The following is a 27,957-nucleotide window of genomic DNA, read 5'->3' as shown; positions in this document are numbered from 1 at the left end:
CAGGATTCTCGCAGAGTCGTGACACCAAGGCTTTTTTCTTTAATTTTTTCTAACGTTTATTTATTTTTGAGAGAGAGAGAGAGAGAGAGAGAGAGAGAGAGAGAGAGAGAGCGCGTGCGCGTGGGGGAGGGGGAGACAGGGAGACACAGAATCAGAAGTGGCTCCAGGCTCTGAGCTGCCAGCACAGAGACCAACACAGGGCCTGAACCCATGAACTAACCATGAGATCATGACCTTAGCTGAAGTCAGATGCTCAACCCAGGTGCCCCAAACACCGAAGCTTTTTATCCAGGAAGGAACTTTATTTGTGCCAGCACCACTCAGTTGGGTTCCTACCCAAAGAACTGAGCACTCAACGTCACATGGCATAGTTTTGTTTTAATTTTTTTTTTTAACGTTTTATTTTTGAGACAGAGAGAGACAGAGCATGAACAGGGGAGGGTCAGAGAGAGGGAGACACAGAATCCGAAGCAGTCCAGGCTCTGAGCTCTCAGCACAGAGCCTGATGTGGAGCTCAAACTCGCGGACCGCGAGATCATGACCTGAGCCGAAGTCGGATGCTTAACTGGCTGAGCCACCCAGGCGCCCCTCATGGCATAGTTTTTTAAAATACATTTTCTATTTCTTTGTCTCCCCATATATGGTAGGTAACACATTAACATGTAGTCTGATTAAGTAGTCTCAGTTTACAAGGTCATGAGGGATGTTGTCACGCAGGCGGATAGCCAGGTTACCTTGAAGTTTTCTCTCCCTTTTTTTCTCCCCTTAGGGAGGGGACCCTACCACAATAGTACTTTTGTGAAAATAAATAACACACTTCTGAATTCATGGGTCAAAAGAAAAGTCTTCAAGGACATCAGAGTATACTTAGAACTGGATGAAAATGAAAAAAAAAAATACAAGATGTCAAAATTTGTAGAATGCAGCTAAAGTTATATAGAAAGGGCAATTTTTATAGCATCAACTGCCCATACTAGGAAGGAGGAAAAGTCTCACATCAGTAACCTTAGCTTCCACCTCAAGAAACGAGAAAAGCAAAACCAAACTCTTTGAAGCAAGTGGAAGTAAAGAAATCACTGGAATTGAAAACAGAAAAACAAGAGAGAACAATTAATTAAATAAAAAGCTGATTCTTTGACAACGTCAAGAAAATCTAGAACCGCTAGCAGGAGTGACTTACATACAAAAGAAGACACAGATTGCTGATAAGAGAAAGGAAATAGATACAGTTGCATGTTTTGCAGCTATTAAAAGAGTATTGACATACTATGGACAACTCTATGCATTTAAATGCAGCAGTTCCTTTATGGATTCCTTCTTTTTTTTTTTTAATGTTTATTTTTGAGAGAGACCGAGCATGAGTGGGGGAAGGGCAGAGAGAGACGGGGAGACACAGAATCTGAAGCAGGCTCCAGGCTCCCAGCTGTCAGTGCAGAGCCTGATGCAGGGCTCGAACTCAGGAACCTTGAGGTCATGACCTGAGCTGAAGTCAGACGCTTAACCGACTGAGCCACCCAGATGCCTCTGGACCAGTTCCTTTAAACCACACCCTATCAGAACTTACCCACTGTGAAATAGATACTCTGAATAGTTATGAATCGATAATTTAAAACCATTCATAAAAGACACTGGGAACAAGGCAAGGATGTGTGCCCTCCCCACTCCTGTTGAGCCTTGCACTAGAGGTTCTAGACAGGGCAGTTAGGCCAGGAAAGGAAATAAAAGGCATACAGATTAGAAAGGACTAAAGAAAACTGTTCCAGTTTGCAGATAGCATGAGTGTCTATGTATAAAGTCCTAAGGAATCTACATTTAATTTAAAACTTTTAACTCCAGAAGTCCTTTTAAATATCATGTTCCTTTACTATTCATTCTTTGAGCTTTTCTGTCAGTGTTGAATTCATGGAGGAAGTGAATCCACCTGGAGGCATGTCCTACAACCTTTTTTTGAAGAAGTTGGACTCTTTGCTTCTGAGACTTCTGTTGACGGCTTATACTGGTTTTTTTTTAACCGCTTGCTAGGATAGTATGTGGGATTCTATGAGAATTGGGATCAACTTCCCTGATCTAACATAAATGCCTTAGAACTTGAGCTTTAATCGAAGACAGTTGGCTTTCTCATTTCACCTCTCTGCACCTACCAACTAATAAGAGTAAGGTAACCACTCCTGTGTTCTCTTCTCCACGTTTGTGTGTATTAACTCATAGTTTTACCATTTAGGTGTTGTATGTCATGATGAAACTTTGAGAAGCACTGATGTAGAGTTGCATAAATTGATGTCAGATACGATAGGAATCATTTGAACAATCATTTTCTTTAGTATCATGTTTGAGGTATTTATATTGTCCTTATTCTTTTGTATTTGATAACTGATTGTAAACTGTTTTTACAGAATTATGTGATATTATACAGTTGAAAAGGTAGATACCCATGGTGTTAGTCTTACTTTACCAGCCAAGGACTTTGTGTTTTTCTCTTTATGGGAAGAAAATCTTGCATTAGCAACTTTGGTTTTCATTGTTTTGGGAGATGATTCTCAATGCATTTCAATGTTTCTGTGTGTCTTATGAGCAGACACTGGCTGCTTTATTCCTGGCTTTTTTTTTTTTTAATGTTTACTTTTTGAGACAGAGAGACAGAGCATTGCGTGCGAGACAGGCAGAGAGAAAGAGGGAGACCCAGAATCCAAAGCAGGTTCCAGGCTCTGAGCTGTCATTACAGAGCCCCACGCAGGGCTCGAACTCATGAGCCGTGAGATCATGACCTGAGCTGAAGTTGGACGCTCAACCAACTGAGCCCCCCAGGCGCCCCGTCCTGACCTTTTTTTAAGTACGTGTGTATAGCAGACCTTGGAAGCCAGAGATGATGGCTTCCTCCGAACAAAGGACAGGCTTGCTTGCTGCCTATTTGTTACAGGTGGCTTGAGATTTCTCTTCTATAATGTAGCTCACTTTTGTATCATGTCCCTTGTCCCTCTTCAGGTTGCCTTCAGGGCTGAGGAATTGATGTGAGAAGGAAGGTCCTGTGGCTGTTGTCATGGCTGTGAGAAATAAACTGTCATTTTTCTCGGATCAAGAATATCTTGTCTTCTGCCAACACCCAGGAAACTGGCATTCTGATTCCTTAGGTTTCAAGTAGAATAAAATTTTATCCCCTTGACATGGTTCTTGATGCTCTTGATATATTTTACACGTGTTATTAATCAACCGGCTTTAAAACAAAATAGTAGATTCGGTGTGCCCTGTGTCACATGCTCTGTTAGACCTACATGGAAGGACGTAGATATTGAAGAGGTGCCACAGCTTGTCTGAGGGCCGGCTGCACATGGTCTGCAGCCTTAGGTTGTTCCTCTCGAAGGCAGTTTACATAACATAACATTAAATACTGATTGAACACTTTTACTGTTTTGAGTGTAAATTAGTGTAATTTTTAATCTTTTTGTCTGTATGGGACTATTGAAATTTAAATTGTAACAGGACCTTTAAGTTAAATGCTTTGATAATTTTCTTTTTGATAACATAACTAAAATGGTTTTTTTTGTTTGTTTTTTAAGAGTTGTTCTCTGTGTACTTCAATCTGTACCTTAAACCTGCACAAGACATTAATAGAGTGTTAGTGGCTAGAATAATTCATGCTGTGGCCAGAGGGTGCTGTTCGCAAACTGATGGATTGAATTCCAAATTGTTGGATTTCTTTTCCAAAGCTATTCATCATGCGAGGTAATCTAGTCTCGTTTTGTTCTGTATTGGAAATCTATTTGATCTTTTTGCAAGTATATCTTTTATTTTCAGTGTGTGTGTGTGTGTGTGTTTTAATGTGTATTTATTTTGAGAGAGAGTGCAAGAGGGGAGGGACAGAGACAGAAAACCTTAAGCAGGTGCCATGCTATCAACCCAGAGCCTGACGTGGGGCTCAGACTCAGACACTGTGAGATCATGACCTGAGCTGAAATCGAGAGTCAAACTTTTAACTGGCTGAGCCACCCAGGTGCTCTGCAAGTCTGTCTTTTAGATCTAGCATCTGAAAATGTTACCAATTAAAAAAACAAAAATAAAAACATCGGCCCATTGTAGTAGAATTAGTAGATTCCTAAAGAAAGTAGCACTCCAGCTATTCTTGAATATCCAAAGGCAGAACATGAAAATGATGTTTTTAAGTGGGAGATCAGTGCTGCTTTATTAAAAAAGATAAATATCCTCTTAAGTAGTTTGATTTTCCCCATTTTTGAGAATAGATGTACTAAGAAAAAATGAACTGGTGTATTTTGGAAGTATCAATATCTTACGTTTGTGCTGCATTAGTCTATAACATGAAACATTGTATACATGGTGTTTGAGCAGCAGAGAGAGCTGGTGTCCTAGCACCAGATAATGTTGTTGCTGCCTGTAGTCCCACTAGGATTTGTTTCCTGAATAGTTCTGAAACTAAGGCTATTGTTATTTGAAGATTAGATACTTTTTTCTTTCCAGCGTGCAACTTCATAACTGTCTTCAGTGTTCATTGTCTTCCCTGTTAAGCGGAGTGTGTTTATTTTCTGTTATAGACAAGAGAAGAGCTCTGCAGGTCTAAACCACATCTTAGCAGCGTTTGTTATCTTCCTCAAGACGTTGGCTGTTAACTTTCGAATTTGCGTGTGTCAGTTAGGAGATGAAGTTCTTCCTACCTTGCTTTATATTTGGACTCAACACAGACTTAATGATTGCTTAAAAGAAGTGATTATTGAATTATTTCAGCTGCAAATTTATATCCGTCATCCAAAGGGAGCTAAAACCCAAGAGAAAGGTAATAAAAGGCAGTTTTTGCTGTTTTGAATTTACTTCCTCATCGAAATGTAGGGGCTTAAGTATGAAAACTGTATTTTGTAGGAGGTTATGACCTTCTTATGGATTACTGTGCTTGATAATGGCATTAGTCACAGGGATATTTCTCACACTTTTTTTAGAATTTGAAGTTGTGGTAGCAAGTCATATTGTGCCGTTTGTTTAGTACATTGCTAAGCATCACGAGGAAACACAAATACGACGCGATGTCCCCTCTGGGAGCTGATGATGCAGCAGTTAGGTGCTAAAAGGTATTTCTCATACTGTAGCGTAAAAGAGTTCAGAGAAGGCAGGGCCTTGTTTATTTACATGTGGCTTTTATTAGGAGGTAGAAAAGATAAATACGGACCCAAAGCTGTCAGATTAGTCAGTTCCTCAGGGAGATGTGTACATACTGCTTTAAACCTCATACTTGATCCAGACCCCTGTTTGCTGGGAATACCAGAAATGAATGATTTCTCCTCTTTGATACCTTTACCTTCGTTTTTCATCAAGAGAGTATTGCTGGTTAATACATATCGCATATTTGAAAGCAGCTAGGATAGTAAATCTTAAAAGTTCTCATCACAAGGAAGAAGCTTTTTTTTTTTTGTTGTTATGTAAGGTATGATCACTAGACTTACTGTGGTCATTTCACAAGGTTATACAAATACTGAATAATTACGTTGTACACATGAAACTAACGTTGCATGTCAATTATACCTTCATAGAGTACTGCTGGGATGGTTTCGCTTCATTCAGTAGAAGGGAACTTTATTGGGCGGAACAGGAACTGAACGAGTTCCCCCATGCTCAGGCTGTGTTTACTTTTGGCCTTGTACTGGCCTTTGGATGAATTCATCATGGCAAGCGTAATGAGCGTAATGACTGTGTTAGGAAATCATGCTACACTGAGTAATAGCAGCTAAAATGGAGGAAAACAGTTATAGCCAATTTTTTTCAAAAGTAGCAATGTTTAATAGGCTCTTCTAGTATGTGTAATTAGAGTATTTGTGGCCCGAGAAACTACTGAAGTCAAAGAATGGCAGATTCTCTTAGTTTGTCATCTTTCACACAGCTTTCACCAGGATGAAGATCAGGCTTAATTTATGGGATGGCAGGATATGTTTAGGGTTTTAGTTAATGGTATATTTAGGATGAAAATTGACAGGATGGTGAGTTTGCCAGAAACACTAATGTAGTGTTAGACTGCGTTAATAGATTTTATGGTTCTTTGTGGGGAGTAACAGCTCCTTTGTTACCCATCTGGTCAGATGACAGTGGGAGTATTCTGTCTACCAGATTTTGGACAGTCACCATTTGAAGAGAGATATAGTAGACTGGAGTGTGTTTAGGGAAAGGTGACCAGAATAATGAGAAGTCTGGGTAACATGTCATTTGTACACCAGTTAAAGGAACTGGTAACATTTTTCTCTAAATGATGTAGTGAGAACTTGGTCCTCATGTAAATGACAGAGCATGTTAATTACATTTGCCTCAGGGGAGAGACACAGTTAAAGTTCTATTGAGATTTTCATTGAGTTGATCAGAGAAAAATCAGACTATTGAAGAATTTTATAGGAAACACAGGTAAGCTGAGCATGAAGCGGACACTTACAAAGCAGAGTTTGCCAAGGATATTGTCACAAGAGGCGTTAGTACTGAGTGGGCAGTTGGCCCAGTTTCCGCCTCAGTAGCTGAATAGTTTTGTGGGAGGTGATGGGGCAAATGGAGTGTATATGTAGATTATATTCTCTTTTTTTGAATTACAGGTGCTTATGAATCAAATAAATGGAAAAGTATCTTATACAACTTATATGATCTGCTGATTAATGAGATAAGTCATATAGGAAGCAGAGGGAAATACTCTTCAGGATCCCGTAATGTTGCTGTCAAGGAAAACTTGATTGACCTGATGGCAGATATTTGTCACCAGGTACAGTTGGTTGAAATTTTCCATTAATTTCCTTTTATTTGGTGGGTTTTTTTTTTTTTTTTAGAGATAGAGGATCTTAAGCAGGCTCCAGCGTGGAGCCTGATGCGGGTCTCCATCTCACGACTTGTGAGGTCTTGACCTGAGCCAAAATCTAGTTGGATGCTTAACCAATTGAGCCACCCAGGTGCCCTTTACTGGACTTTTCAAATGTGCGTTCTGATAGGAAACCTTGTCAAATTATTTTGTATATGCAGCTTTTCTGTTCAAAATACTGTAAATATTTAGAATTAATCTTCTGACTTAAAAAATAACTATTTTGCACATATGAACTTAGCGAAAACTAGTGATGAACTCTTCATTCCTAAAAGGTTGTCTTAGAAAATCAGATTTTGGGGGCGCCTGGGTGGCGCAGTTAAGCGTCCGACTTCAGCCAGGTCACGATCTCGTGGTCTGTGGGTTCGAGCCCTGCGTCAGGCTCTGGGCTGATGGCTCAGAGCCTGGAGCCTGTTTCCGATTCTGTGTGTCTCCATCTCTCTCTGCCCCTCCCCCGTTCATGCTCTGTCTCTCTCTGTCCCAAAAATAAACGTTGAAAAAAAAAAAAAAGAAAATCAGATTATGTTTCTTGTTTAAAATTTTTTTTTTCTACTGAGTTAGAAATCACATAGCATACAAGTACACAATTGAGTGGTTTTCAGTATTTTCACTATATTGTGCAAGCATCACCACTGTGTGATTCCAGAATATTTCCACTACTCCCCAAACAGACTCTGTACCTGTTAGCAGTCAGTCCCAGTGCCCAGCTTTTTTCAGTTTTTAGCAGCTAACCACTAAGCTCCTTTCTGTCTCTAAAGATTTGCTATTTTGGACATTTCATGTAAATGAAATAGAAACACAACTGTAAACTACGTGGAAACAACTTGTAGTCTTTCGTCCATGTTGTGCTAGGAACTAGTGGTTCATTCCTTTTTATTGCCTGATTATGTTTAGCAGTGTGGGTATTTTACATTTTGTTTGCCCGTTCATCAGTTGATGGCAGTTTTTTTTTTTTTAATGTTTTTATTTTATGTTTGAGAGAGAGAGAGGGACTGAGTGTGAGTGGGGGAGGGGCAGAGAGAGAGACAGAGAATCTGAAGCAGGCTCTAGGCCCTGAGCTGTCAGCACAGAGCCCGACGTGGGGCTCAAACCCACAAACTGCAAGATCATGACCTGAGCCAAAGTCGGATGCTTCACCGACTGAACCACCCAAGCGCCCCTATGGCTTAATGTTTCTTAAGTAAAACTTTTTCCCAGAAATTTGATTAACATCCTGGGTAATTTCATTTGTCAGATATTTTCTTAATGCTAAACTTAAAATACTTTTTTTAATTAAAAAAGCTTTTTAAAATTTAATCCCATTGAAAATACAGATTTTTGCTTGGTAATATGTACTTCCTGGAGAGCTGTTACAGTCCTGTAAAATGTTTGTTTATTACTATGTTATCATACTTATATATTTCCATAATTTATTACTTTTGCTCTATGACTTTCATGTGTCTAATTTGAGGAGGAACATTTTTTCCGTCATGAACTATTAGAAAACAGGAACAGTGTGAAAAAACAAAAAAAGTAAGTTGTCTTTTTGTTATTTTACAGGTTTTTAATGAAGATACCAGATCTTTGGAGATTTCTCAATCTTACGCTATCACACAAAGAGAACTTAATGATTATGGTGCAACTTGCAAAAAGAGGAAAATAGAATTAGGCTGGGACGTAATAAAAGATCATCTTCAGAAGTCACAGAATGATTTTGATCTTGTTCCTTGGTAAAATGTTCTCTTTTTCAGTGTCATCCTGGTCTCATTTAGTTTTTCTTACGAGACCTCTTCTACAACAGCCTGGCCATAACTAGGTTATCTGTCCACTCCTAAACCAGTCATTGGCGGAGGGGATGGTGGTTGCTGGGACGTGTTGAGGTCCACCACCGTGGCTCATGTGCTGGAGCCGGGGCCACGGCCTTAGCAAAGGAGATGGGGGGACAGCAGCCTGGGAGACAGTCATGTGTGGCTCGTGGAATTTCCTGAGTTGCGCATCTCAACGTAGACATTTTAGCAGGTACAGCACCTGCTAGTAAAAGTAGCTTGGGAAGAAATTAAAGATGGCATTCAGAAATCACAGAATAATTTGGACCTCTTGCCACAATGAAAGGTTGTCTTTTTAAAATTTTGCTGGGTACAGCATACACAGTTACTTAAATGATTAAATTGTTGACCTCTGTGATAACATAAAATATTAGGTTTGGTAGGAGTCTTTAGAATTCATCCAGTCCAGCCTGTTCGTTTTATCAAACTGAGGAAGGTTCAGCAGCTTGAACAAGGACACTTAGAAATTTGTAGGTGACAGTCAAGCTTCTGTGATCCCTGCCTCCGTTTTCCCCATGTTGATGTAATAGTTAAATATAATTGCGTTGTGGGGGAAAGCGTCTTGATTTAGATACCTAGTGTTGGAGCTCATGTTTATTTTATATAGTGGAGGATCCCTATTTCAGATTCTTCAATTTGTTCATTTCCTGCAGGGTTTTTTATTGAATACTTGCTTTGTGCCAAGCATTATAGATGCAAGGATGAATAAGATAAAGTTCTTTTTCTTGAGCAGTATGCATTCTAAGAATTCACAGCAAATATTTTTTGACTTAACCAACATCTAGGAAGAATAGTTGTTTGGCTTTTTTGTTCTTGTTTTAGAGGAATATTCTTCGTGGCCAGAGAGTAAGGATGGGTGTGATAATTCAGAAGTAGAAAATTGGGTTATTTAGGGGCGTCTAGGTGGCTCAGTCAGTTAAGCATCTGACTCTTGATTTCGGCTCAGGTCATGATCTTACGATTCGTGAGATTGAGCCCCACATCAGGCTCTGCACTGACAGTATGGAGCCTGCTTGGGATTCTCTCTCTCTCTTTCTCTCTGCCCCTCCCCTGCTTGCTCTCTTGCTCAAAATAAATAAATTTTATTAAATAAAAATTGGAGCATCTGGGTGGCTCCATCAGTTGGGCTTTCAACTTTGGCTCAGGTCATGATCTCATGGTCCGTGGGGTTCGAGCTTCACTTCGGGCTTCGCTCTGACAGCATGGAGCCTACTTTGGATTCTCTGACACCCTCTCCCTCTGCCCCTCTGCCACTTGGGTGCTCTCTCTCTCTCTCTCTCTCTCTCTTTCAAAAATAAACATTAAAAAATTAACAAAAAAATAAAAGAAAATTGATAATTTACTTTTTATTTATTTTTAAGTAGGCTTCAATGTGGGGCTCATACTCCCAGCCCTGAGATCAAGAGTTGCATGCTCTACCTACGGAGCCAGTCAGGTGCACTTACCTTTAGTTACTCCTCAGAATTTTTGTGTAAGGGAAATACGACAGCTCCCCTACCTGGCCAAAAAGTTGTCATTCTTCCTGCCACTTTAGGAAGTAGGGCTTAATAAATACTAAGAGCCTTTTATTTGGAGAGTAGTATGGAAAGTAATGATGGTGATTCTTTAGGATATTGTAAAGGTGCTATGTGTGTAGATTTGTTTTCTGTTAGCTTGTTAATAGACTTGAATCATTTTCAAATTAATTACACTTTTTTCTTTTAGGTTACAGATTGCAACCCAATTAATATCAAAATATCCTTCAAGTTTACCTAACTATGAGTTGTCACCATTACTGATGATACTGTACCAGCTTCTGCCTCAGCAACGACATGGGGAGCGCACGCCGTACGTGTTACGGTGCCTTGTGGAGCTTGCATCGTGTCAAGGCAAGAAATCAGACCTGGAAAGCTCACAGAAATCAGATTTATTGAAACTCTGGACTAAAATTTGGTCTATTACTTTTCGCGGTATTAGTTCTGAACGAATACAAGCTGAAAACTTTGGCTTACTTGGAGCTATAATTCAAGGTGGTTTAATTGAGGTTGATAGAGAATTCTGGAAGTCATTTACTGGGTCAGCCTGCAGACCTTCATGGTAGGTTGACTTATGTATTGTATTAGATTTTTATATATACATATACTTTTTTTTTCCCTCTGGTTTTTGTAGTTTTTCACTTCAGTTAAAAAATATGTTAAATTCTGGGGGTGCCTGGGTGGCTCAGTCGGTTGGGCATCTGACTTCGGCTCAGGTCATGATCTCCCTGTTCCCGAGTTTGAGCCTGGTTTCAGGCTCTGTGCTGACAGTTCGGAGCCTGGAGCCTGCTTCAGACTCTGTGTCTCCCCGCTCTCTACTCCTCTCCCACTCATGCTGTGTCTGTGTCTCTCAAAAATAAACGCTTAAAAAAAAAACCAAAGAGATTCAAATTGTTCTTGAGGGAAAGAATGTGGACAGGAGATGGTAACTTAAAATTGGTGCATTGCTGCTTTTCCTGCAAGAATATATAGGTAGCATTTATAGTCTCCTCTTGCAGTGCTTTTCTCCCATTCTTGACTCTCCTATTCTGTCACTCAAGGGTGGGGAACGCTTTGTCATTCTTAAATCACATGTAATCTAATTTTGGTTATTCTCATGCTAGCACTTACTGCAGAAAGAAAACTATTAGGGCTGGGCCTGGGGCGGTGGTGGGGGGAAAGCTTATTTTTAACAACAGTGCCCTCTGTTTTGTTGTAGTCCTGCAGTGTGCTGCTTGACTTTGGCCCTGACCACCTGCGTTGTTCCAGAAACAGTAAAGACAGGAGTGGAGCAGAATACATGTGAAGTAAATAGAAGTTTTTCGTTAAAGGAATTGATAATGAAATGGCTCTTATTCTATCAGTTAGAGGATGACTTTGAAGACAGTACCGAGCCGCCCCCAGTTCTTCACAGGTGATTTGAATTCCTTAGCATCCAGCTGCTTTTTGTATGGGGAGGTACCGGAGGCTTGTGCTGGTTTGATACTCGATGGCTTGTCGAACAGTGGTAATGTGGGGTTTCTTAGACCTTACCCCAAATATTAAACAGTCCCTTTGTTTTTCCAGTGTTCTGTGTCTTTGTGCTTGGATGTCTTCATGTCCTTTTACTTTGTTTTTATCTCTGCTGAGACAGTGAGAACACAGGGGGATGTGCCTGTATAATACGAATTATAATTCTTTGAGCACTTCCGTGTTCCTTTGTGATTTTCTGTGAGTAGGTTCATCTGCATGTATGTCTGACGCAGACGTATCCCGGAATCAGAATGGGATTATCTTGTGCGTGACGGGTGTGAAATTAATGGGGGGGGAGGAAACTGGAGACAGTCAGAATGGGGCTTAAGCCCCAGAAAGGGGAGCAGCTTGACCCTGTAACCTTTCCACAGCTGGTGGTCAGGACTGAAGGAGTAGAGGATGGGATTTTGTGGGTCCTAGTGCTTTTGTTTTAATTTCACAATCTGTTTCAGATACAGTTTTTAAAAATTAGATGAGTCTGCTGCCAGGAAGTGTTGAAAATTATAGTAACGTAAAATAAACGTATGCTTCTTAATTCTTGTTTTAGATGTTAAAAAATTCAGTAACGATGAAAGAAAGTGATGTCAAGATTTACAACCAAACATGGATATTTAAGTATAAACAATGCATTCAATGGGTTTTGATCTTCTAAGTGAAGATTTTTTTTAATTTTCCTTTGTAGTAATTTTCCTCATCTTGCGCTGGAGAAAATTCTTGTGAGTCTCACTGTGAAAAACTCTAAAGCTGCAATGAATTTTTTCCAAAGAGTGCCAGAATGGTATGTTATCTAATAGAGTTCTGTATTCGTTTAAGCTATGGCTGTTAATTACAAAGATAATAATTTTAGCAGGGTAGTAGCTACGTCTTAAAAGTTATGAACTAAGTTGATCAATTAAAGAAAATCCCATCTCTAAGCCAGGGAAAAAGCTGCTTTTAATTCAATGATAGTGATCTGCGTTCTATAATTTTAGATCCTGTCGACTGGTTTTTAACGCCGTGTAGTAGAGCGTGGCAACACTTGCCAATGGAAGAAATAGAATAGTTATCATGGGTGGTTAAGACATGAGTTTTTTTAAAGATGTGACCCATTTTTGTATGCCATGTAAAATCTGTTCGTTTTAAAATTAATGTAATGGAGGATAGGTCAAAGTAAAAATAAGTCTAAAAACCTCATTTTAGTTGATTGACTCAAGAGGCCCCTGTTTATCACTGTGGCGGAAAATGACTCACTAGTATTAAGACTCCTGATCTCCCTTGAGAGGGCATAGCGTGAAAAACTCCTTCATTTTGGAGAAATCAAAGGGGAAAAAAGGAAAGTGTTTTCAGATAATGTTTGTCTTAGTGTTTGTACCTGGTGCTATTAATGTTTTCTTTTTAATAAAGTTTTCTGACTTTGCCTTTGAAATTATAACCTGTGTGTCTTTCATCCATGTGTTAGTGGAATTTGCTATTGCAAAATGAAAGCTGGTACATGAGCGTAGCCATTCCAAAACTGAGAAGCCTTTAAAAAGACTAATCCGTTAATTGTGTAAGCAGTCTGTAAAGTAGATGCTAAGTTAAAGTTTTCATTTGTGATATATTGCTGCTGCGTGGAGGTGAAGCAGTTGGTCACTTGATTGTACATTTAAGGTCTTACTCTCTTGAAGTGAACAACACCACAAAGATGCAGAGGAGTCTTTGTTCTCAGACATTGAAGAACTGTTTCTTCAGACAACTTTCGACAAGATGGATTTCTTAACCATTGTGAAGGAATCTCCCGTAGAAAAGCTCCAGTCCAGTGGAGGCATTTCTGTCCACCAGAACCTCAAGGAATCACTGGATCGCTATCTTCTGGGGTTATCAGAACAGCTTCTAAATAACTATTCCTTTGAGGTGAGATTTTCAGAAGAACTAAAGCCTACATCTGACTCAACTTTGGTGGACTGTTAGGAAGGAGAAGCAGGGAGAAGGGGCCCTGAGGATGGTGACATGCTTGATTAAAAAAAGCATAGTGACAGTACATGCGTACAAATAGGGAAGACTTACCACAAGAGCAGAAAGACCCAAGAAGAATAATTTGTGTTACTTTTGTACCAGGAATTCCAGTAGATGTTAAAGAAGTAGAATTCTTTGTGTGGGTTCGTGGGGAACAATAATGGTTTGGAGCATAGGGATTATATGATAAAGAACCTCTCAACTGAGAGGAGGGAGAAGTTACAATAACAGACAAGAACATCATTTAAACTGATCTAAAAGATCTTGGTGACACTTGAAGAGGGAGAAGTGTTAATAAAATGTAATAAATGATCTAGCAATCACCCATAGTTTAGAGGTCACTAGTAATTTCTCATAAATCGTTTTCTTCACTGTCTTAAGATCACACATTCTCATGGGGCGCCTGGGTGGCTCAGTTGGTTAAGTGTTCGTCTCTTGATTTTGGCTCAGGTCATGATCTTGTGGTGAGATTGAGCCCCGCATTGGGTGTTGGGCTCCACGCTAGCAATGGAGCCTGCTTGAGATTCTCTCTCTCTCTCTCTCTCTCTCTCTCTCTCTCTCTCTGTGTCTCTCTCTTTCTCTTTCTTTCTCAAAGAAAAAAGATCACAAATTTTCTTTGTGTGTACCATTCTCTTGCCGAAACTCCCATTATTTTTGACGTGAAATAAATATCTTTCTACCTATTTTTGTGTGTTCAAAATCATCCACATGTCAAAATCCTGCTAAAGCCTTTTTTAGATAATCTCAGCCATAGTAATTCATCTTTTGATTTTCACAGTACTTAGTATTTGTCAAAAAAAATTTTTTTTAATGTTTTATTTTTGAGAGAGAGAGCGTGAGTGGGGGAAGAGAGAGAGGGAGACAGAATCCGAAGCAGGCTGCAGGCTCTGAGCTGTCAGCATAGAGCTTGATGTGGGGGCTTGAACTCGAGGACCAAGATACCATGACCTGAGCCAAAGTTGGATGCTCAACCGACTGAGCCACCCAGGCGCCCTAGTATTTCTTTTTAAAATAACTCTTAGTATATTCCTTGTCCCATGGATATTTGTGTGTATGTTTTATATGCAGATGTTTCAAGCCATGCTGCAAATCTCCTTAAAGGACATCTGTATTTTTGTTAATCTTTGGATCTTCCACAATGCCTTGTTATATTGTAAATGGTGAAATATTTGTTGAATAAAATAAAATCTGTAAGTTACTCAGAGGAGTGAATTCAATAGCCAGGGATAATGACCCACAGAGCCAGAGAAGAGATAGTGTGTCTGTTTCATATGTCTTATCCTTAGTTACTGACATTCTGCTAGATCACGCTTGTAACCATTTTCATGACAAAGTAATACAGTCTTCTGTGTTTTCCCCTAAAATGCCATTTCCTACAATATAGGAACAGAGCAATCTGGAAATGTTATTTTTCTGTGTAGCCATTGCAGATTTGTAAATAATTGTGTAAATTTGGCTGAGTGATAGCTACTTGCAAAATTTGTGCTAGTTTCTAGAGTCTAAAAAGCTGAGTAAGTCGGGGTTCTTATCTTTCTGAAGCTCAAAATGTCATTTTAATATCTCTTTATATGAATCTGATTTCTGCTCCTATTCAAAGAGTTATAGACTTTTATTTGTGTATCATTTTTTTTCTTTCCACTGTACCTCAAATATTAAGGGCCTTTGTGTACAGTACATTGTGCTACTTTAAGAGGAGATAGATGCCTAACTTGGCCATTAGGAGATAGTTTTGTTTTTCCCAAGATTTCTACTTATCACAACTCTGCAGGGATCTCTTAGATGTCTTTAGAGATAATCAGAATTATGCCACTATTAAATCAGTTAACTAGTTTCTTAATGTGTACCTAAGATTTGTTCCTACAAAAGATAACTGTGGTACTCAAAATTATTTGTGAAACGTGTATATTTTTTCTTTCTTGGTTCACTTGAAGTCTACAGATGCAGAAACGCTTATCCGATGTTCAAGTCTTGTGGTGGGTGTTCTTGGCAGCTATTGTTACCTGGGTGCAATAGCTGAAGAGGAAGCATATAAATCAGAGTTGTTCCAGAAAGCCAAGGTATGAGAATTCATTCTGTTCACATTCTGGATAAATATGAGTGCAATGTATTCCTGGGGAAATTGGTATATTTGCTTGAGAAAACATAAAAACTTCTACATAGGGTAACCTTTTCTCTTTGGTTTATGCTGTCTGAGAGAAATGGAACTATCCATCCTTCCTTAAAACTTGATTTTAACCCAACTATACGTAGAGTAATTGAAATAGTATCACATTAACACTTAATCTTGGTAAAGAAAAATACTGACTTGTATGGGCACTTTTAAACGTTTTTTCTGTGATCAGTTATCCTAAAGAATCCTTGACTGAGTGTTAAGCAGGTTTGCTGGACACATGAAACTTACTTTCATCTCTGAGTCCTGTTCTGTCAGCGTGTGGTTTGTAAGGAGAACAGAGTATACGTTAAGTCATTAAAAACACTGTTAATTGTTACTATGACTTTCAGTTACTCTGGATAGCCAAGTATAACTTAAGAACACTGATTTTATTTCTTAAGTAGACTTTGAAGAGCAATCCCTAAACTGTCATTTTAACTAGAGTTTGGATTTTTTCTTCTTTTATCAATAGTCTCTCATGCAGTGTGCTGGAGAAAGTATCACTGTGTTTAAAAATAAGCCCCATGAAGAATCTAGGATTGTCTCACTGAGAAATTTGATGCATCTCTGTACACGTTGCTTGTCTAACTGTACCAGGGTAAGGTGTTCTTACTTCACTGTGTGGTCACTCAGCGTGGTGGATAACTGGGTGCTGGTGGTACTGTTTTTTGGTCCATTTGTAATTTACAATTAAATGGAATGTAAATAAAGGTAGCATCCACAGGAATAAAGCAACAGGTAATCTGAGTTTCTCAGGAACAAATTTCATCATTTCAGGAAGGTTTCTGGGATTACCACTTTTAGAGACAATTACAGAGGCAACTCTTTTATGGCCAGGGTGTTTTCTTTCATTTAGTAACAATTTGTTGACTGTGGCCATGTGAGGTGCATACCACTGTACCGGGGCTAGTGAGCACCATGAAGATAGAGAACTCCAGCACATGCCTTGTTCTCTTTTGCCCAGATAGTCTTGTAGAACCCTGGGCAGAAAGGGTGTTGCTCTGTGTCATCTTTGTTTCGATTTGGAACAGGCCTAAGTTGTACCTGAGCCAGGCCAGGGTGTCAGTCACAGTTGGAAAGCAAGATTTTTGAAAGCTAATAATAACTACATGGCTACATAACAATATTACCAGCACATATTTTTGATTTTATAATGTGTTTTTCTTTTTTTTTTTTTTTTTTTTAACTAAAAACGTGATGTGTTTTTCTGTGTTTTTCTGTAAATGGGGAAGGAGAGAAATGGAAGTATGAATTCAAACTTACAGTTATCACTTGTGTTTAGGGTCAGTAGTCAGTATTTTACTTTAATGTTTATACACAATATACTTAAATGTGCTGTAGTTATTACTCTAAGAAAAGAGGTTAGTGTTGTTGATGCAGTTCATATCTTGGCCCTGATAGTAAACTGATCATCCATGCTTCTCATGATAGAGAATTTCCAGCGTCAAAGAAAATCGGTATTTCATTTAAGATAGAGAAGATATTGTCTGCCAAGAATAAGTTTTTATTTTTTTGTTTGCTTGTGTTTTTGTCTTCATTACAGCCCAGTCCAAGTAAGATTGCATCTGGATTTTTCCTGAGATTGTTGACATCAAAGCTAATGAATGACATTGCAGATATTTGTAGAAGTTTAGTAAGTATGCGTGTTTTACCACCCTGTTTCATTGATTCTTTGATTCTTTTTTCACTGATACCTCTCTTCGGTAGGTACTCATCTCACGATATATGGCACCTTATGTATTTTTAAATGTGGAAATTGAAGTTATTTGGTTTTGGAGGGGAATATATTCTTTGCTTCTTAATATCAGTACATACTGGTTGGCTTTTAGTTTTTCAGTAATTAGTAATAGACTGAATGATTGTAATCACCCAGGCTTACACTTATTTCTGTGTAACACTATACCAGAATTCAAAGTAATTGTTTATCTTTAAAAATAAAAACAAAAACTGTGTCAGACGAACAACACCTTCTCATCATGGCATTGACTTTTCTTCCATCCATACGAATGGGCTTTTGCTACATATATTCTTTAGTCTAGAACAGTGCCTGGCACGTACACTACTTACTCAAATGTATGTTGAATGAAAAATATTCTGTAATTTGGTCATTTTTCTATGTTGCTACATGCTGCTGTTTTTTATTTATTTATTTATTTTAATGTATATTTATTTTTGCGAGACAGAGACAGAGACAGAGCACGAGCAGGGGAGGGGCAGAGAGAGAGAGAGGGAGACACAGAATCTGGAACAGGCACCAGGCTCCAAGCTGTCAGCACAGAGCCGGACGCAGGGCTTGAACTCACGAACTGCAAGATCATGACCTGAGCCGAAATCAGATACCCGATTGACTGAGCCACCCAGGCGCTCCTACTTGTTTTTTTAAAGTAGCATTGTATCTCATTATATGGGAATGGTATATATGTATTTTTAGTCCATCTGACCTTACCATTAGATGTTGTTTCTATTTTGTTGTTGTTACAGAGAGTTTTGTGGTAAAGATTCTTGTATTTTTGTCTACTAGTATGTGTGTATATCATGAATGTAGAATAAATTCTAGCAGTGGAATTGCTTGTTTAAAAGGAATGCGAATTTTACTTTTTGATGGATATTGTCAATTTCCTCAAAAACAGTCCTACCAATTTATACTTTTCCCCATATGCTCATGACATTTGGGTGTTACAAAGCTTATTGTAAGAAATTATTTTTAAGGTTTGCGTATTATTGTTGTATGTACATACTAAAGTGTATCCATTTTTTATTGTTAGACATTTAATAGAAATAATACTGCAGCATTCATACATGTGAATGTTGAATTGTTTGATTAGGTGAATTTTAACTAAAACATGCTTCTGGAAGAAGCCAATTTAAACATCTTTGTTTTTCTTCTCTGAAGGCATCCTTCAGCCGAAAGCCGTTTGACTATGGAGAAGTGGAATCAGTGGAAGATGATCCTGACGAAAGTCTGATGGAGGCGGAGGATCAGTCATCCATGAGTCTATTCAGTGATTACCCTGCCGGCAGTGTTAGTGATGCTAACGTATCTGGAGAGGGTCAAAGTACTATTGGTAAATACGCATTTACTGCTTGGGATTTCTTTTTCCCTTTGTATTGATTTGGCATTACGAAAGGCCTCAGAGATACCAATTTTTTGCCCATTTTATTTTCTCTTCTATAGTCTGCTGGGATTGGTTCCCTTCTGTGTACCTTAGATTTCTTTGATTTTGAATTGAATTTATTAGTTACCTGTGTTATTCTTCATCTAAGGAATTTAAAATAGATTATTTGGAAAACAAAGCAGGAGAGTGAAAACACCCCTGGGGCCATTGCTTTTTGGAATCAGCATCAACCGTTCACATGTTTTTTATGCCTTCATTTCCTTTTAACAACTGTGAGCATTTTTTTTCATTAAGCTTTATTGGTAATTATACTTAAAAAAAATTTTTTTTAATGTTTATTTTTGAGAGAGAGAGAGAGAGATTTAGAGCAGGGGAGGGACAGAGAGAGAGGGAGACACAGAATCTGAAGCACGATCCAGGCTCTGAACTGTTAGCAGAGAGCCCAATGCGGGGCTCAAACCCACAAACTGTGAGATATGACCTGAGCAGAAATCGGATGCTTAACTGACTGAGCCACCCAAGTGTCCCGATCATTGTACTTTTTAATGGCTTCATAATATCCAAATTAACATATGTACCATAACTCACGTGACCATTTTTTTTTTTTTGTCAGAAGTGTGGGTTCCTCTCTGTTTCGCTGTACTTGGCAGTGCTTCCGTGAATGTTTGTATAGATTATTTATTGGTGACAGAATCCTAGAGTAACTTTTCATGAAGAATTTTGAAGCTTTTAGTGTTTAATCACTTTCACCATAATTTTGCTTTCCGTAGACTTTCATCCCTCTCTTTTTATTTTGTAGACTGGAAAATGTTTGAGTTAATGTTCAATAGATGTGTGTTGTGTCCCTCTCTTAGTTTTAATAAGGGCTTTTTATTCAGGTGCCATGAATCCTTTAGCTGAAGAACATCTTTCAAAGCAAGATCTGCTTTTCCTCGACATGCTCAAGTTCTTGTGTATGTGTGTAACTGCCGCTCAGACTAGTACCGTGTCATTCAGAGCAGCTGACATTCGGAGGAGACTGTTAATGTTAATTGATTCCAGCATGCTGGACCCTGCTAAATCCCTCCACCTGCACATGGTGAGTTCAGGGAAAGTGACACACTCAGTTCTGTCTGATGTTGCTGGATAAATAGAGTAGAGTATATGGTACTTGTGATGGTTTGAAACTACTTCCTTGAGGAACAAATCTGACGCCAGTTATAAAAATGCTAGTTACCAAAAAATGCTGGTTATAAAAATATAAAAATCTGATGCCAGTTATAAAATAGACTTTTCCTTTTCATGTACTGTGAAAAAATTTTAAGTGGATAGTGAAACATTAAAACTCGGTTGGACTTTGGATACATTTATTATTTTTAGTTATAATTAATTATTATAAATTACTTTAAAGTAGGCCAAGAAACACAGACTCCTGAGTAAAAATAATACATACCTTATAGTTGAATTCTGAGTCTTGCCTTGACCTTATTTACATGTTGTAGATATTTTTAGATGTAATTTCAAGATGACAGTAAAGTAATGATACTACAAGAATTCCCATATTTCCTTCACACGCTTCCACAGGTAACATTTTACCACATCTGCCTGTTTAGTAAATCTTTATCCTTGCCTCGAATTGTCATGCGTTTTCAGTCTCTTTCAATCTGGAACAGTTCTGTAGTCTTTCCTTAGGACGTTAGTATTTTTGAATAGTATAGGCATTTGTCCTTCTCTTTTTTTCACTTGCATGCACCACACAGTGCTCATCACAACAGTTGCCCTCCCAATACCCATCAGCCGTCTAGCCCATCCCCCTGCCCACCTCCCTTCCAGGAACCCTCAGTTTGGTTTTGGTTAAGAGTCTGTTTTATGGTTTGCCCCTCTCCCCGCCCCCCCATGTGTCTCTTCAAATCAGTATGTTTTTTAATGTTTCTTTATTTTGAGAGAGAGAGAGAGAGGGAGAGAATATGAATGGGGCAGGGGCAGAGAGAGAGAGAGAGAGAGAGAGAGAGAGAGAGATTCCCAAGCAGGCTCCACGCCCTTAGTGTGGAGCCCAGTGTAGGGTTCCACTCCACGAACCGTGAGATATGACCTGAACCGAAATCAAGAGTCAGATGCTCAACCGAGTCACCCAGGCGCTCCTCGAATCAGTATTTTTACATCCTTCAGGTAAATACCTAATAATGCAACTGTTAGGTCATAGGGTAGTTAGTTGTGTTCTTAACTTTTTGAGGAACCTCCATACTGTTTTCCAGAGTGACTCCACCAGTTTGCATTCCCACCAACAGTGTAAGAGGGTTCTGCTTTCTCCTTATGCTAGCCAATACCTGTTGTTTCCTCTGTTGTTAATTTTAGCCATTCTGACAGGTATCAGGTGGTATCTCATTGTGGTTTCAGTTTGTATTTCCCTGATGATGAGTGATGTTGAGCATCTTTTCATGTGTCTGTTAGCCATCTGGATGTCTTCTTTGGAAAAGTGTCTATTCATATCTTCTGCCCATTTCTTAACTGGATTATTTTTTGGGGGGGGTGTGTTGAGTTTGCTAAGTTTGCTGTAGATTTTGGATACTAACCCTTTATCCGATATGTCATTTACAAATACCTTCTTCCATTCCATAGGATGCCCTTTAGTTTTGTTGATGGTTTCCTTCACTGTGCAGAAGGTCTTTATTTTGATGAAGTCCCAGTGGTTCATTTTTGTTTTTGTTGCCCTTGCTTCTGGAGATGTGTCTAATAAGTTGCTGCCTGTGTTCTTCTGTAGGATTTTGATGTTCGTGTCTTACATTTAGGTCCTTCAACCATTTTGAATTTTTTTGTGTACGGTATAAGAAAGTGGTCCGGTTTTATTCTTCATGTTGCTGTCCAGTTTTCCCTACACATTTGCTGAAGAGACTTTTTTCCATTGAATATTATTTCCTGCTTTTTTGAAGATTAGTTGACCGTATAATTGTGGGTCCATTTCTGGGTTTTCTGTTCTGTTCCATTGACTTACGTGTCTGATTTTGTGCCAGTACCACACTTCCTGGATGACTACAGCTTTGTAGTATAGCTTGAAATCCAGAATCGTGATGACTCCCGTTTTGTTTTTCTTTTTCAAGATTGCTTTGGCCATTTGGGGTCGTTGGTAGTTCCATACCAATTTTAGGATTGTTTGTTCTAGCTCTGTGAAAAATGCTGGTTGTATTTTGATAGGGATTGCATTAAATGTATGGATTGCATTGAATAGTATAGACTTTTTAATGATGTTTGTTCTTCCATTCCATAAGCTTGGAATGTTTTTCTGTTTCTTTGTGTCTTCTTCAATTTCTTTCATCAGTGTTTTATAGTTTTCGGACTATAGATCTTTTACCTCTTTGGTAGGTTTATTCCTAAGTATCTTAGGGTTTTTGGTACAATTATACATGGGTCGATTCCTTGATTTCTCTTTCTGCTGCTCCGTTATTGGTGTACAGAACTGCAACAGATATCTGCATTAATTTTGTATCCTGTGACTTCACTGAATTTGTGTATCAATTCTAGCATTTTTTGGTGGAGTCTTTCAGATTTTCTACATGGAATATCATGTTGTCTACAAATCGTGAGCGTTTGACTTCTTTGCCTATTTGGATGCTTTGTTTTTCTTGTTGTCTGATTGCTGAGACTCATACTTCCAGTCTTATGTTAAATAACAGTGGTGAGAGTGGACATCCCTGTCTTGGTCTTGACCATAGAGGAAGAGCTCTCAGTTTTTCCCCATTGAGAATGTTAGCTGTGGGTCTTTCACATATGGCCTTTATGAATGTTGACATATGTTCCCTTTATCCCTACTTTGTTGAAGTTTTGTATCAAGAATGGACGTTGTACTTTGTCAAATACTTTTTTTTGCATCTATTGAGAGGATCATATGGTTTTTATCCTTTCTTTTATTAATGTGATGTATTACGTTGATTGATTTGCAAATACTGACCCTCCTTGCAGCCCAGGACTATGATCATGGTGAATGATTCTTTTAATGTACTATTTATTAGATTGGATTTGCTAGTAGTTTGTTGAGAATTTTTGCATCCATGTTCATCAGGGATATTAGTTTATAATTCTTTTTTTTTATTGGAGTCTTTGGTTTTGGAATCAAGGTAATACTGGCCTTATAGAAGAGTTTGTAAGTTTCCTCCCATTTCTACTTTTTGGAACACTTTGAGAAGAAAATGTATTAACTGTTCTTTAAATGTTTGGTAGCATTTACCTGGGAAGCCATGTGGCCCTGGACTTTGGTTTGTTGAGAGATTTTTGATTATTGATTCAATTTCTTTGCTGGTTATGAACCTGTTCAAATTTTCTATTTCTGTTTCAGTTTTGGTAGTTTGTATGTTTCTAGGAGTTTATCTGTTTCTTCCAGATTGCCTAAATTGTTACGTATCATTTTTCATATTACTCTCTTATAATCGTTTGTATTTCTGTGGTGTTCATTGTAATCTCTTTCATTTGTGATTTTATTTATTTGGGTCCTTTCTTTTTTCTTTTTGGTAAGTCTAGCTAGGGGTTTATCAGTTTTATTAATTCTTTCAAAGAACCAGCTCCTAGTTTCATTGATCTGTTCTGGGTTTTTTGTTTGTTTGTTTCTATATTATTTCTTCTCTGATCTTTATTATTCCCTTCTTCTGTTGGCTTTAGGCTAAAAGCATCAGAAGAAGGGAAATATAGCCACTTGTTCTTTAGAAACCCTCACTTTGGGTTTGTCTCCTGTTTCCTAATAAGTAGATACAGATTTGGGATTTGTTTTCTTTGTTTTTTTGTTTTTTTGTTTTTTTTGAGAATGTTAAGAAAGGAATCCCTCTCCTGCCCTACCCCCATTAATCTACCTACCAATAGATATCTTCAGTTCCAGTCCAACATCATAGGATATGTTGTTTTCTCTGTCCATATTTCTACTACCTTTCCCAACAGTAAGGGACCTGGCTTCCCATTTAACTTCCATACAATTTACTTGGTTACTCAGTATTCTTATATGTTACTTAGCTACTGACCATGTAAGTCATCTCCTTCGCCCCCGCACTACTGAACATTTAGGGAGAGCCTCTGGCCCAGCAAGTATGCTGGGTGAGTCCATGGGCATGTCCCTACTCCCAGAAAATTGGCAAACATGCCTGTGTTTCCTCAGACCCGGGAAACATGCCAGGGGATTCTGTAATTAGAACCTCTTATAGTCATGAAGTTTGAATCCTTGTGGAATCCTTGTCATGTTCCAGCTGTCGTGAACAAGCTTGTTGATCCTCTGACCCCAGCAAATGTGCTCAATTGAGCCTTGTGTGATCCCCTGGTTTTGACCCTGGCCAACACTCTAGTCAGGTCTCCAGCCCCGACCAGTGAGAAAGGCTCTGAGCTTTTCTTGAGGCTTTGGTGTTTAAAGTCAGTTCAAGATACTCTGTGACATCGTGCATGTAACTCAAAGCAAATATTTAAAATGGTCCAATTTAATCTTCTTTTATAATATCTGAGAAGGAGGAAGAAACATTTTTCTACATATGGATGATAGGAAAAAGTATCTTTGAATTTCTTACTATAGCTAGAAAATTGTTTGGCAGCTCTCAGAAACCAGCTGCCTAGTTACAACTGCCATTATTATACCTGGTAGTTGCTGAGTGGCCCTTGGTATCCCCAGTACCATAGAGAACCCTACAAGGTTGCCTTTAGGAAGAGAAGCCAGTGTATTTGCCTTTTCCCTGCCCACCACTATGTCTCTTGTCCAAAATTCCATAGAACAGTTTTGAACCATTGAAGTCTTATCCCGAAGCATTATTTTTGGAGGATAGGAACATAATAATCATTTCAGATTCTTGCACAGCCTTTTAACCCCAACAGTGATTACAACTATCTATTTACTGAATTCCTACAATACATGCTAGACATTTACATTCATTTCCTTTAATCCTCAGTAATCTGGCCATGTAAGTGCCCTGTCCGCATTTTACAGGTGAGAGTACAAGGCCCTGATGACAAGGCACGTTTTTTAACCATGCAAGTAATAGGTTGTAGTGCTGGGATTTGAGTCCAGCTCTGTTTGACTTCAGACCCTTTTTGTTACTATACTGCCTCTTTTACAAATTCACTGGTCTTGTGTGTGTATTTGTGTGTGCACACGTGTGCATGCATTAATGTGTGAATTTATGGTTACATATGTATACTTATTTAAGCAAATGACCTATAGAAAAAAAATGATTTAACCCTCTCAACTGTCTTAGTATCTAGTGCTCTTAAAGGAGCTTCCTGGAGAAGAACATCCTTTGCCGATGGAAGAGGTTGTTGAACTCCTAAAGCCACTATCGTAAGAAATTAAAACCATGTGTTATGTTCACTTTAAATTTATAAACTAACTGGTGTGTTGTGCTGTACTTATAAAGTTAAATTTTTTCCACTACAGCAACGTGTGTTCTTTGTATCGCCGTGACCAGGATGTTTGCAAAACAGTTTTAAACCACGTCATTCATATAGTGATGAACCTGTGTCAAGGCAGTATGGATGCTGAAAACACAAGGGATGCTCAAGGGCAGTTTCTGACAGTGATCGGAGCGTTCTGGTAGGTGCAGAGTATTTTGTGGCGTTCTTAACTTTCTTTTACTACTCTGGATGCAATTGTTAACTTTGTCTTTCTGCATTAGTGATTTGTTCGAATCCTTGAATGTGAGTATATACATCTTTTAACAATAGCAGAATGTAATTTCTGTTTCCTTCCTTGATTGCTTGAAGAACAGTGAACACATTGGCCTTGTCACCAGTGATTGCATGTAGTCACAGCGTGACGTGACACGAGGCAAGTTTTACCATATTTACAGAGGAGCACATCTTTAGAGCCCTCCTCCCACTTGATTTGTAAGGATTTCTGAATCAGTGTAGAGTGTGGTTTTGAAATCTTTGATATAAAAACAAGTTTTACAAATGTTGTCTTTTAAAGCAAGTTTATAATTTACATGGTTCGCTGAAGTATGATAGCCCCCAGATGAGGCATGATCATAGAAAACAAATAAGGTACATTAAAATGAACTCCTTTTCAAACTAACTTTTTTTATTTGGAGTTTTTTGGAAGCTGAGAATATTGGCCTATGGGAATTACAGAATGAGAATTAAATTTAGTATGAAAAGAAATTTTGGAAGAAACCTAGAATAAGTATGATACTCAATGATATATTTTGACTGAGCTTTTAGTGGAATAATTATTTGACTTTGAAACACTTACTTTATTTCAGGCACTTAGCAAAGGAGGGGAAATGCACATTCTCTGTAAGAATGGCACTAGTAAAATGCCTTAAAACTTTGCTTGAGGTGAGTTATTCCACATCAATTATTAGTAAGGTCTCTATTAAAATTTTTAAAGTAACCTTTGTTTCTGTTTGTTGGTGGATAATTTTTGTCTTAGTATTGCATATTTAACCTTAGTTCTTTTCCCATAGGCTGATCCTTATTCAAAATGGGCTATTCTTAATGTGATGGGCAAAGAGTTTCCTGTGAATGAAGTCTTTCCACATTTTCTTGCTGATAATCATCATCAAGTTAGCATGTTGACCGCAGAGTCCATCAATAGGTAATAGGTCCTATATTCATGACGTGTCTAGAATGCTGCAGATCGCAGTGTCTCATCTGGCACAGTCGTGGGTCACTAGTTGTGATATTGGAAGTAGGTAGCACTTACTGGGCATATACTGTAGGCCTGGCATTTATGTTTTCTCTTAATTCTGACACTTTTATCACTTAGATACTATTATTTTCTCCATTTTGTGAGTGAAAAGTGTGGTTCAGTGAGAGAAAGTAACTTGCTCCGTGCCATACAGCTAGTAAGTGGTTGAGTTGAATAAGATGTGTCTCTTAACCACTTCCAGAAGGTATTGAATGTTTGGATGTCACTGTGACTTTATATGCGTTTATAAAATGAAGATTGGGACATTTCATTTTGTGCTAATTACGATTATATTTATTCTGGTGAACATGCAGTCAGGCACTGGAGTGATTCTATCATGTAGACCTGTTTTATGTTTGAGTACTTAAAGGCGCAACTGTAATTTTTTAGGACTGCATGTTTTTGTCAGGTTGGTCAGCATTCTTGAATGCTTGAAATGTTATGTTCTAACACATCTACCTGAAATATAAGCTGCTTAAATGGGCTCAGATTTCATTAGTTTTTTGAAACAAGACCCAGTATGTTAGTGTGTGTCACATAGTGATTTATGTGTGTCTGATAATATACTTTGGAAAGTTGTATTTAGGGTAAATTATTTCACTTTTTACTTTTTTTTTTTTTTTTTTTTTAAGATTATTCCAGGATATGAAGCACGGAGGTTCTTCCACATTATTGAAAGCACTTCCTTTGAAGCTTCAGCAAACAGCTTTTGAAAATGCATACTCGAAAGCTCAGGAAGGAATGAGAGAAGTAGTAATTTTAATACTTGCTAGTATCATACACTTCTTATAAATATGGTATATACTACTTTACCAAGTGTGGTCTAAGACGACATCCGCGGGTTTACTAAAACAACTGTATGCGTTAATTGAAATTACCTTATTATCGGTTAGACTTGGTCCAATAATGGCAATTTCTTTTGATTCAACTTAGATGTACTATTTTTGTGGGAAGAACAAAATCTATTGAGTGTAAATGGCTTCCTTTTCATTAAAATTTTAATTGAGGGGTGCCTGGTTAGCTCAGTTAAGTGTCTGACTCTTGGTTTCGGCTCAGGTCGTGATCTCATGGTTCGTGAGTTTGAGTCCCGCATCAGGCTCTGCGCAGACAGTGTGGAGCCTGCTTAGGATACCCTCTCTCTTTCTCTCTGTCTCTGTCTCTCTCTCTGCCCCTCCCCCACTCACGCTGTGTCTGTCTCTCTCAAAATAAATAAAAATAAACTTAAAAAAAAAATTTTTTTAAGTTGAAGTATCGTTAACGTACAATGTTATATTAGTTTCACGTGTATAACATGATAATTTCACAATTCTGTACATTACCCAGTGCTTACGATAGACGTAGTCACCATACTATAAACGTAGTCACCATACAGCATTGTTACATTATTATTGAGTATATTCCCTGTGCTGTATTTTTCATCCCTGTGACTTATTTTATAGATGGAGGTTT

General features: G+C 38.3%; 1 protein-coding gene across 12 annotated transcripts in view; it reads left to right on the top strand.

The window, feature by feature from the left end:
• ATM (ATM serine/threonine kinase) overlaps nt 1-27,957 on the top strand; it is a 131,438-nt gene that overhangs the window by 18,543 nt on the left and 84,938 nt on the right. For 10 of the 12 annotated variants that reach the window (XR_003413223.2, XM_053204139.1, XM_053204141.1 and 7 more), the window contains 18 exons: nt 3,555-3,720; nt 4,545-4,783; nt 6,573-6,736; nt 8,369-8,538; nt 10,339-10,710; nt 11,347-11,541; nt 12,322-12,417; nt 13,286-13,511; nt 15,545-15,670; nt 16,238-16,363; nt 17,309-17,398; nt 18,659-18,830; nt 19,760-19,959; nt 25,079-25,161; nt 25,258-25,413; nt 26,081-26,156; nt 26,285-26,415; nt 27,141-27,261. Coding sequence is in view for 11 of the 12 variants with exons in the window: in XM_053204139.1 (XP_053060114.1) it covers nt 3,555-3,720; nt 4,545-4,783; nt 6,573-6,736; nt 8,369-8,538; nt 10,339-10,710; nt 11,347-11,541; nt 12,322-12,417; nt 13,286-13,511; nt 15,545-15,670; nt 16,238-16,363; nt 17,309-17,398; nt 18,659-18,830; nt 19,760-19,959; nt 25,079-25,161; nt 25,258-25,413; nt 26,081-26,156; nt 26,285-26,415; nt 27,141-27,261 (2,909 nt within the window). In the remaining variant the exon portion in view is untranslated. Of the gene's footprint in view, nt 1-3,554; nt 3,721-4,544; nt 4,784-6,572; nt 6,737-8,368; nt 8,539-10,338; nt 10,711-11,346; nt 11,542-12,321; nt 12,418-13,285; nt 13,512-15,544; nt 15,671-16,237; nt 16,364-17,308; nt 17,399-18,658; nt 18,831-19,759; nt 19,960-24,772; nt 24,811-25,078; nt 25,162-25,257; nt 25,414-26,080; nt 26,157-26,284; nt 26,416-27,140; nt 27,262-27,957 lie in introns of those variants that run through there. The other 2 variants (XM_027036435.2, XM_053204142.1) reach the window with 2 other exon arrangements.

The sequence above is a fragment of the Acinonyx jubatus genome, chromosome D1 (assembly GCF_027475565.1).
Source record: "Acinonyx jubatus isolate Ajub_Pintada_27869175 chromosome D1, VMU_Ajub_asm_v1.0, whole genome shotgun sequence".
Taxonomy (NCBI): domain Eukaryota; kingdom Metazoa; phylum Chordata; class Mammalia; order Carnivora; family Felidae; genus Acinonyx; species Acinonyx jubatus.
Note: the sequence above shows the minus strand (reverse complement) of the source record. Positions and strands in the feature narration are given on the sequence as shown.